The sequence below is a fragment of the Choloepus didactylus genome, chromosome 9 (genome assembly GCF_015220235.1).
Source record: "Choloepus didactylus isolate mChoDid1 chromosome 9, mChoDid1.pri, whole genome shotgun sequence".
NCBI lineage: Eukaryota > Metazoa > Chordata > Mammalia > Pilosa > Megalonychidae > Choloepus > Choloepus didactylus.
This window is the reverse complement of record NC_051315.1, coordinates 61,029,785-61,041,905: the sequence shown is the minus strand read 5'-3', so window position 1 is coordinate 61,041,905 and position 12,121 is coordinate 61,029,785. Positions and strand designations below refer to the sequence as shown.

The following is a 12,121-nucleotide window of genomic DNA, read 5'->3' as shown; positions in this document are numbered from 1 at the left end:
CAGTAAAGATCTTGTTTATAGATGCTCTTTTCCTTTTAAAAATAAAACACAGATGAAGCATGTTCGACAGTGAACTATCTCTGTCTACTATATGGCATTTTCCATGTCTATTTGTCCACATAAATTATTTTAGTCGTAGTTGAATGATGAACATAAACTATTTAAATGCATGCTCTCAGGATTTCACTTTAAATGGATGAACGTCTTTCTACATGAATTAAAAACCAATCTTAAAATGATGATAGGTACTAAAGCCCAAGCTTCTTAAAAATGATTAAGCTAAAGAAAATTTAAGGAACATAAAAACAAATGATATGCAGTTCTAAAAACCTGCAAAATGTAATATTTTTGTTATAAAGCTGGTCTTAAGTATCTACCTATATCTATACACCAAATGTTTGGCAAAAATACGAGACATCAGATTGTAGAATGTTCCTCTGAAATAAATACACCTCTCTTATGAACTAATATAATAATTATTGAGGTACTGTAAACATCACTAAAAAAATAGTATTGCAGTTCTAAAGATTTCCGAAGCTAGTTCCTATTACATGATAATCTACAATATATTTAAAATTGGAAAAGACGGCAACAGAGCAGGAAGACTGAAAAATTGGACTGCCATGTCACATCAATTTATTGATGAATATTCATTACAATATGCTAGATGGTTAACTCCATGCTTTCTCTGACAGGGAATCTAAGGTTATAAACGGAGCAGTAAAGACTGCATAAAAGTAGCAGTTACTTTTAAAATGACAAATCTCCTGTCAATGAATGCTAAAACTAGGTTTAATGAACCACTGAATTTTTACTTTGAGTTAACATCAAAATTGTGATGTATTTTGGTGAGATGGAAAGAAAAGCTGCTCTGTAAATTAAACTGCACCTAGAAATAACACCAAAGAACGAAATTCTAGTTGTTGGAATAATCTGCTACAATGGAGTGGGTTAATCAAAGTTAAATCATCTGTGAAATGGGTGGCTTTTGTTAAGCTGAAAGGAGTCTGCAGAACAAGTTTTCTCATCTGTATGTCATATTACATTTAAGATACACATAGCTAAGAATAAGCCACAAATGAACACTCTGAATTATGTTTAAATATTACAACACATTTAAAAGGTAACATGAAAGATCTTAGAAAATCCTTACTAACATTAATATTGACCCTTATGAATCTATCACGATTAATTCTCAATATGAAACAAAAAGCATATCCTATCCCAGTATATTAAATGCTTATGAAATGCATTTGTTGTCTATAAATTCATTATGTAGTGACATTAAATTGGTGTACCCTATTTTACGATAATTTAATATCCTATGAAGACTTCCCAATTTATAACGTAGTCTGATTATTCATGGAACAAAGGAAGTTGCCAATGAGTTCTAAAAATCAAGAAATGTGTCTGTTACATATAAAAGTATGATTTGATTTACAAAAATTCCATTTATGAAAAACTTCACAAACATCTTTTATAAAATGAGAGTATTAGAAGGAAATGCTTCACTCATTAAAATATAGGTTAGATTTTAATGACTTTCCTTTAATATTATGAAAATAATCCTTTCTTTTCTGGATCAACAACATTTTGAATCTATTCATTTCAATCTGATACAATTTCACCTTCTTATACTTTATTCTTTAAAATCAAATGCATACTTAAGATAGTCTTATAGTAGGACAAAACGGCACGTATGTACCATGGAATCCACTTGTTTTTTTTTAAACACCTAGAATAAGATGCAAGGTCACTAGGATTTCTTTAATAATTTGAATCTTCAACAAGGGAAAAATACATAGTTGATTCTTCATCAGGAAATATCCTGAATACAGATCTAATGGCAATTTGGGGGAAAATTTTTTAAAATAGGAGAAATACTTTACATCATTTATTTGATTTTAACACAGCATTTTGTCTCTCTACATAGTATCTTTTGATATAATTAAGATTTTATTTTGGCAGTATTGGCATCATCTACATAGATCCTTTTATCTGTGATCTCTTACCAAATATATTTTTTGAGGCCACAGTTTCAGATATGCTGACTAAAGTCTTTCAATCAAGGGTAAGATGAAATGCTTCAATTTTCAATTATACTCATATTGTATCAGATTCTCTGAGGGTTAAAACTAATTTATTAAATATGTTATCAATTTATTCCAGAATAAGAAAAAAAAAATCAATTTTAGACAAGGGTAATATTAACCAGAAGGCCAAATTTAGTACATGTGGGAAGTGTGGATTCCAGATCACGCAATAAAAGATTAAGAGCTATTTATATATAAGAATTTTCTACATATTGTAAGTTCTAATCAACATGTACCTGAGGAAAAGTATCTAGCTATTAAACCAATATGAATAATGATCACAAAACCTCACAAAGGTAAGGAAGCAGAAAACAGCGCTTCACTGGAAATCCAGAGCCAGGTTCCAGCTGTAGCCCTGACACTCACACTGTGACCTTAGGTTCATCAATTAACTTCTCTGGGGCTCAGTTTCCTCAGGGGTAAACAAGCTGATTAAAGAGCCTTTAGGATTTCTTCCTCCTTAAAAAACATGAAGAGGTGGATAAGAAAAAATGCCATATTCAAAAGAATTGAAAACTTTTAAAAGCTAAGGAAAGAAAGTAACTTTTCCAGGAGTATATTTGTAGGTAACATGCTCCTGCCATGATAAGCTTTTTTACCTGCAGAGAGTGAAATTGACTGAGGTCACACGGTCCTAGTCAATTTCATTCACAGTAGGTGCTTTAAGACAACAAAGCATCTCAGTTCAGAAATAGTACTACCAACTTATATAGTCAACTTGAAAGCAAGAAGATGGCTAGAATGGGGGAAAAGAAAAAAGCAGGAGAATAAAAACTGTTTCTGAAAAGAACAGGCTGTTCTTAAAAAAAAAACCAGATAAGAGTTAAGTCTAAGACCAATTTTTATCTTCAACTTGGTAACTCACATTACTTCTGCACTGGTTACACTGCCCACCCAAGTTTAATTTACTGTCTGTTACAACTGAATTGAGATTTAGGCAATTTTGTCTCATGGTGAATTTTGGGATTTGTAACACAATTTTTAAATGGGAACCAACCAGGCTAAGTTTGAGAACCATTATACTAAGCAAAGGGTAAGCACAAGTACAGTTAAGCACAAAGTGTTTTTTTCCTGATTACAAAACCTTAATTTCAGGGTTTTTATCTTTCCCTCTTTTTCAAACTTCCAAAAATTGGGAAATGAAACTTAATGTAAGAGCTCTAGACATGAAAATAACTTTAATGAAGAAGAAAGTAAATTATCTCATTTTAAAAAACCGTTCCAAAGGTCAAAATGGCTCCATGGTATCAGGATACATTTCTCATTCTCCTTTACTTATATACCTCTACCTTTAACTAAAATAAACACAAACTGAAGAAAAGACAATCTAGTACCTTCACATATAGCATATACTCAATAACCTTGTAGAATAAATGAATATTTACCAAATTATGAATTTAAAAACATGGGCTTTCATAAAATTATCACTTAAATCTAGTTCACATAGGAAAAATTTTAAAGATGGTGTTAATGCACCGATACATAAGTCCGTGAGAAAATGGGCCCAGTCACTCATCTTGTCACTTTCACATTCTATCAATAAAGGTAAGAAAAATTCTATCTAACACCATGGAAGAGCAAAGCCAGTTATTCGTACACTATGAGACAATAACTATAAAACAATACTGAACTGATATGGATAAATCAACAAATAAGCCAACCATGTTGTCCGTTAATGAAGTGATGTCTTTCACACTACAGGTGTAAACCAATAAATGTAATGTGTTATGGTCAGAATTTTAAAAATAAGAATTTCTTACTGCAGGTTACTGTCATAAAAGCATGAAAGTCCCTGGTTTAGAGGCAGGAAAAAAGGGAAAGCACACACATAAGAATCAGTCAGACCTGGTCATAGCTACTAGCCATGTGACCCTTGATAAGTTATCTCTTCCGGCTTCAGCTTCTTCATGAGTAAATGGAACCAATATTGAATTTTCAGAGGGTTTGGGTTAGAGAGTGTTCTAGTTTGCTAACGCTGCCGGAATGCAAAACACCAGAGATGGACTGGCTTTTATAAAAAGCGCTTTATTTGGTTACACAGTTACAGTCTTAAGGCTATAAAGTGTCCAAGGTAACGCATCAACAATCGGGTACCTTCACTGGAAGATGGCCAATGGCGTCTTGACAACCTCTGTTAGCTGGGAAGGCACATGGCTGGTGTCTGCTCCAGAGTTCTTGTCTCAAAATGGCCTTCCCCCAGGATGTTCCTCTCTAGGCTTTGGCTTCTCTCCAAAATGTCACTCTCAGTTGCTCTTGGGGCATTTGTCTTCTCTTAGCTTCTCCAGAGCAGAAGTCTGCTTTCAACGGCCATCTTCAAACTGTCTCTCATCTGCAGCTGCTCTCTCAGCTTCTGTGCGTTCTTCCAAGTGTTCCTCTTGGCTGTAGCTCCTCTTCAAAATGTCACTCTCAGCTGCACTGACTTCCTTCTGTTTGTCAGCTCATTTATATGGCTCCAGTGATTTAATTTAGACCCACCCTGAATGGTGGGTAACACCTCCATGGAAATTATCCAATTAGAGTTATCACCCACAGTTTGGTGGGGCGCATTTCCATGCAAACAACCTAATCCAAACATTCCAACTTAATCCCCACTAATATGTCTGCACCATAGGATTGCATCAAAGAATATGGCTTTTTTCTGGGGGACATAATACATTCAAACCAGCACAGACACTTAAGAGGTAATTAAAGTGCCTCACACTACACCCAATATGTAATGTAGCAGGCACTTTTTTGGTGTTTTAATTTTCAATTATCAATTTAAACATGAAGTTTAGAGACCTGGTACAGACCAATATGCTAAAATAAATATACTAAAGAAATTCTGACAGGTTCAGTTTTGTTCATAGCATTCAAACTGATACAGAGAACACAAAATAATAGCATGTATGTGTCTACGTGGTGTATCATCAAGGAATTTAAGAAGGCTGTAAAGCAAAATCCATAATGGTTTCAATTTTAGACCTAAGAGCAAATAAAAATTAAAATATATTATAGTTATCTTAAAACCAGGCACTAAGAATAATAATATTGTTTTGCCCAATTTCATCAATAGTTACACTGAAGATAATTTGTCACAGTTATACTGAAGATAATTTGTTATACTGAAGATAATTTGTTACACAGATAAATTACACTGAAGATAATTTGTTACAGTTACACTGTAGATAATTTGAAAATTATCTACTTTCTCAGTATTTACTTCCAGAGTAGAAGCATGCAAATAAACATCCCAAGTAGGCAAAATTATTCTCCTGAATAGGTAAAAACAATTCCTTCACTAAATATTGAGTACTTACTACATACCAATGTTCAGTCCTGGCATTACAGCAATGAAAGAGAAACAGTCCCTGTGTTCATGGAAAATGTAGGGAAAGAAGCTGAAGTATAAGGATGCTAAAAACCTTGCCTCGCATAATTTCAAACTGAAAAAAACAAGATTACCTTGTGCTTCTGGGTTATTAGTTTATCTAACAAATCATAATGTTATTTTTTTTTTTAATCACTTGCAAAATAAAAATGGGAAAAAGAATTTTTTGAAAAATGCCAGTCTTGTATCATGCCAGTCTATACATAGTCCAAAGATAGTAAGTTACATGTTCACATTTTAAAATTTATATAAATCTAAAAACAAGCAATTAAAAACACAAATTTCAAGTTGGATACAAAACCATATGTGTGTGTATAATTTTTGAAAAAATATATTCATAGAAAACTGGAAACAAAATATTAATGGCTATTGCACAGTGGTATCACATTTTCCTCTTTATATCTTCCACATTTTCTAATTTCTCTATGATGTACTACTGTAATAATTAAAAAACCTTTTTTAATGAAAGGCTTCATTTACAGTGAATATAATTATAGGTATACCATAACAGATATAACCCCAAATAGCTTTAAACATTTTCACTTCAAAAAACTTAAAACACATTTCAAAAGTATGATACAACTAAAAAATAGAATTCCCAAATTATCAGATGAAAAATAAAAGCCTATTTTTTTAAATGAGTCATTTTGCCTTTATTTTGGCTATTTTGCTCACTTTCTGACTTAACATAGCTCCAGAAAGACAGACATAATGCTTATCAAATTAATATACTAATTAATAAAATAATATTTTCTGGAGATTATGGAATTCTGCAGCAATTTAGTATTCTCCACACACTCCTCCCTCCCTCCTTTCTTTCCTAAGTTGCTTATGTCTCAAATGACTTTATCATCAGTGGCTTCTTTTCCAGTAGGATGAGTTTTTATACCCGTGAAAACTATCTCATTGATGAATGGAGCAGCAGGAATGAAGAAAAATGAAGCCATAGAAATGAATGCTTACATGAATAAAAATGTTACCCTGATTTCCTAAAATTTTTCAAAATGTAATACCGTGTTGTGTGTGTGTGTGTGTGTGTGTCAACTCTTTTTAGGAACAAGTTAAAAATGAAAGGAAAAGATGTTTTAGTTCCATCCTTGGGCATAGAAAGGAGAGTTGTAAATGGGGCATGTGATCTACTATTAAGTCAAAAAAGGTTGTATATAGTTATAATCCTAGTTTGCTTTAAAGTTTCATATCTGTACTTACCTCAAATACGAAATTTTAAAGATTTCTTTGGTAATAGCTAGGGATTTCAAGGACTTCCCTTCTTTGCCTACCTGTATTTTCTGGGATTTCTGCACTAAATATTACTTTTGTTTCTCCTTAGTGGAGAAATGTGTTAATTTAACTGAAGAATTTAAAATAAATTAACAAACATTTGATAAAGAAAATATTTATGCTTCATTTTCTATAATCAATTAGAAGTAAATTTTCTAGGCTAAGTAGAAAAAAAGGTTCCTTATACACAGATTGTTAAGAGGATAATATATTATAGGCTCATAATATCTTATCCACAATTTCAAGATAGCAACAGCTCTAAATCCATAACTCAATTTGGTGGTAAACCTTGATATGAACTGAGGTAAAGCTATTTATAATCCTTATTTATTTCACTTGGTGTGAATATTCATATCTTCTACTACCGAAAATGAATGCTCAAGACCTTGCTGGTGTGTTTATATATGGCATATATTTTACTACTTTTCTAAAAATCTGAAAAATTCTGAATTATAATACATACATGGCCCCAAAGGTTTCAGATAAGAGATTATGGACCTGTATTAGGGATCTCATATGACCCATCCCTCCCTAATGTGACATAAATTCATTAGCCTGAATGGGCAAAACAAGAACTATTACTTTATGCTTTAACCATTAGTTATTTAATAAGAATAAGAAAACTAAACCCCAATTTAAAATGGTAACTCTTCTGTTTAAGAACCAAAAGACTCCACGTTCAATATCATGTATGAGCACAATTCCCTCTGTTGCACACAGATTACAGGCTACTATGTGGTACAGTCCTCAGATCATAAAAGAGGAAACCTAATAATTAGGTCTAGATTTATTCATTGGTATGGATAACAACGATAGTGTATTAGATACAGCATGGTCTACAGAAAATAATATGATTTCATTTTACTGTGGGGTGCACTCTTTGGGGAAGGAATTATGCTCAATGAACACTGAGCATAAGCATCAGAAATTGAACATTCTAAACTTCTGCCTCTTAAAAGCAGCACATATCAAGGACAAAATGAAGACTGAAAGACTCAAATTCATGTCAACAAAGTTAAAAACCATACATACAGCTTATGTTTTTATTAACTCCTAAAAAAATTTTAGAAACTTTTAAAAAACAAAACATAAATTCAGAAACCCCAAAGTGTTCATGTTTCCCTAAGAAATATGCCGAAAAACAAAAGAGAAACAAACCAAAAGGAAAACAGGAAGAAAAAAAAAGAATCTACTTATTTAATATTGGGGCACAATGATAATCATATTAAGGGCAGATATTCACTCACCTTCTTTGGGTTGAGCAATAACTGGAGTCTGAGTTTCCTTTGTATATGTGACGATTTCTCGAGGAGGGAAGTCAACTTGTGTAATTTTAGCCATTCCAAGCTTAATTGGTCCTCGTCTAAATAGAGTGAATACAAATGTTTTAAAATACAACAAATGATATATTTTAACTACATCAAACCATGTTATTTTGGAAAATTAAGAATTAAACATTCATGTACAACCAACATTGTAATTTAAGTCCCTGTTCTATTCAAGAAATTTTAGATGAACAATGAATTGGCTTTATTTGAACAAAAGAATTGAAGGTAGCAAAAACAAAAGCTCTTTCTGAATCATTCAGGGTATTTATTTTTCACTTTAAAAGGCAAATAATTTAGTTTCTTAGAGCCAATGTGTGGGTGATAATAGAGTAAGAGGACTGGAATTTCAGAATGGACTACTGAATGTAGTAGGTTTTGAGAGCTGTTTTTAGGAGGGATATGATTCTGGACTTTTTTGAAGAGTCAGAAATATAGATATCAGACCAAATTCAGGTCCCTTCAAGATCAGCAGACTGCAGCTTTAAGATTTTTAGGTTTCTGTTGAAAATCTTTTTTCTACTTCTTCTGTTTTGCCAAAATTGACAGTCATAGACTGTCAATTTTGATTTTAAAGTAAAATATTTAAATCTCTAATTTCTGCATGGTTGGTATTATCTTCAATTCATATATGAACATGCTAAGGTGCAGATTTATTTATCCTGATACTAAAAAGCAACAGACCTCTCGAATACTGTGAAAATACAGAAGTTACTTCTGTTTTAGTTAAGGAAAGGAACTACATTCTTTTTTGACAGATAGGAGGAAGAGGATGATTGTGGCTGAGGAAAATGGACCAAAAGATAAAAATCTCCTTCAAAGATCTGGGGGATCTTTTCTGTGATATTATAATAGATGTTTAAATTCTAAAACATGCTTTCAAACCCCCAAAGAAGTTTTCAATTATGCTGTCTTAAAAGGATATCCAATAAAGATATTGCTATAACTTCTAGAATATCAAGGATATCTGCAATACATGTATCATTGGTAATATAATTTTCTTTCTTATATAAACAACCTTTCCAATTCTGTTTAGTAACTAACTCTAAAATCCTACACAAAAAAGTATAATGAAATTAGCATACTGTGAAAGTTCATTTTCTCTAAGGTTCTAAATATGGGCCATAAGAAATTTTTTTATGCATTTCTACTTAGGAATATGTAAAGAAAGAAAAAAGCATAATCAATGAATTAAATGGGGAAAATTAAGCATATTTGAAGTAACCTCAGCATTCTAAAAAAAATTTAAAATAAGAAACTTTATATATTGATTTTTAAGATGTAAACCATATGAAAAATAAATCATTCAGATATATGGAAAAAAACAATCAAATCCCAAACACCAGAACCAAGTCAGTAATTTGAATACATTTAAGGTCTAAAAGGCAAAAATCATGGTATCAAAACAAAATATTCCAAAACTCAGAGGTAGGAGGGTAGGAAGATAATACCTCACTTATCCTAAAGTCATTTTTACTGAGAATAAGGAAGCAATACAAGGAAAAAGCCTCTGGGCAATCAATAGAGAGGACTTCCAATTAATGTACTAGAACGCATATACTTTTCTTAAACATCCTTATTAAAGACTTATTTTCTCTTATATTAAATACAATTTCAATAGGTATGGTCATATGTCTTAGAGGCTGCAAATTATCATAGGAAAAGAGCTGAGTCAGGCACAATGGCAGCAGCAAACATTTATAGTTTGCATCGGGGTGTAGAATGAATGAATAAATAAATAAATACACAGCAATCTGGGGCCATAGTGTAAGAGACCAACAGCTCTATACCTCTCAAAACCTTAGAAATCATCAGTGAATTTTAATACAGGAAAACAGATTACTGTTCACATTAAGTAACTCAGAAAAAGTTCATGTTGAATATGTATTAGAAAAAGCCAGGGAGTTTGTAACATATCTTAGAAAAACTTACATCAAAAATAAAGAAATAATAAAAGGAATTTAGGCCTAAAATAGGCAGACTTCAGGGATCTAGAAAATCACAAATACAGGATACTTCTTTCACTAATGATATAGGAATAAATGAGGTGTCACAGTAAAATAACTCTTTTCCTAACTATACATTGCATATTATAAAACTAAGCAAAATAAAATTAGGACAGTTACATAAAGAATCAAATTAACTACAAAAGAGGGAAGGTAATAAATCTATTCAATACCCCAAATCGGAATCTGAGTGAAGTTGAAGAACTGATGGATCTGTATCCCAATGCAGCGTCCTAAATGGTTGTAGCACAACCATGAAGCATTAGCAAAAAAGGCCATAAGTTAGTCAAGCAAATACATTCTATGTATAGCTAAAGCTACAGACTGTTCACAATTAAAAACCACATGTTCTGGTTAGTAAGAAAAAAAAACAAAACACAGGAATCACTCATGCTCTAGTGCATGCAATAAGCATAACATTGTTAAAGAGGCAAACATACAACCCAAAATAGTTTAAAAAGACTTAGTATTTTCATTTCCAGATTATGGAAAATTATATTGTATAACAATGCTTAAGAAAGCTAAAACATCCCAAATAATACATTATTTATGGACAATAACAAACTAGGATATAAGATAGATAAAAGTTTTAAGTTTCCTAATGAAAAAAACATTAGTTAAAGAAAATCTTAGTTAACATATTGTAATTTGCCCAAGCATTAAATGTGTGCAGGAAATTGTCATATTGGTAAAGGAAATGAGTCAACACATAGCCTTTTGGTAAGAAAACCAAAGGCTATTCCACTGGGATACAAAATGACTAAAGTTCCAAAATGTGACCCTTCTGTAATTTATGGGTTAAGCACTGCCTTGGGCTTACATGTCATCTACTTTAGAAAGCAAATGAAAGACTTTGTCTCTAGGAAAAAAAATATTTTTTCCTTGGAATAATGTTTTAGATTCAAAGGATTTACTTTATCTTATATTCTCTTGGAAGACTATCAATCCTAAATAAATTATCAGTGTTTAGCCTTGCCTATTGGGTAAACAACTTAGACAGGGTCTTCTCCACTTAAGCCAAACCTAGTCACTAGAACAAAAGGTACTTTATTACTTTGGAAATCTTGTAAGTTAACAATATAAAAGATAATTAAATACAGTACTGTATGATGCTTATAGTCCCTGTAAAAAAGTTAAGCACAATATATTTAGCCCTACCATTTTTGTTAAACATACTTGTTTCTCATTTACATAAATATATTACAATGCACAACTAAAACTGTTCTGAATTTTAATACAAATGATTTCCTCTATTTACCTGACTATACAATTAATCAATAAACAATGAGATGAATTGAACTAGAGAAACACCTCATTTTAAAAATACAAAAAAAAGATCTTGGAATCTATATAGGAAAGAAGAGGCCCCAGTGAAGATCTACTTTGTACTAAGCAATGAATGCAGCAAACTGAGGCTTTATTAAACCAGAGGGATTCTATGAGATGCTCGCCAAGAAATGTTCTACCCATAGCCTTTACCTTATATGAGAGCCCTAGCTGTTATCAGTCACATAAGGCTCCTTGTTGAAGATGTCATTTTAGTCTAAAATATAGTAAGACTTTTACTTCAAAATACAGCCAGAACTAAAAAGGCGTTGCAGAACATATATGATTGTACTTATTCAAGGTATCTGCCATCATAGAAACTAAAATACTAATAAAATACAAAAGCCTGAGAAATATGCTGATCTGATCAAGAATGGATAAAACAAATAGGGGACATGCGTTATCTAACTGAATACAGTCATTTAAATTTTAGAGATGTCAGGAAGTGACTGAGAAAGTGAATTAATGAAATGCAACTTTCTAATCCACAAAGCTAAAGAAATATTACTTCTTACGCCCTTTTTATATTTATTAATAAATGACTACTAGGCTCCATGGAAATTTTCAGCATTCAGAAATAATGATTCAGATATGTTTAGATCTCATATTTGGTAACATCTAATTCATCTTTTCCTAAAGTGTACTAATCCAAGAATGTCTTGACCAACCAGTGGAGTTAATGTATAGGTTTATGCTTCTCACACATCTTCATGAATTTTC

General features: G+C 31.9%; 1 protein-coding gene across 6 annotated transcripts in view; it reads right to left on the bottom strand.

Annotated features, from left to right (window-relative positions):
* Positions 1–12,121, bottom strand: part of DYNC1I2 (dynein cytoplasmic 1 intermediate chain 2) — an 83,408-nt gene that overhangs the window by 28,251 nt on the left and 43,036 nt on the right. For 4 of the 6 annotated variants that reach the window (XM_037849186.1, XM_037849185.1, XM_037849188.1 and 1 more), the window contains 2 exons: positions 10,249–10,308; positions 7,992–8,107 (listed from right to left, as the gene is read on the bottom strand). In XM_037849186.1, coding sequence (XP_037705114.1) covers positions 7,992–8,107; positions 10,249–10,308 — 176 coding nt within the window. The remainder of the gene's footprint in view (positions 1–7,991; positions 8,108–10,248; positions 10,309–12,121) is intronic. The other 2 variants (XM_037849189.1, XM_037849190.1) reach the window with 1 other exon arrangement.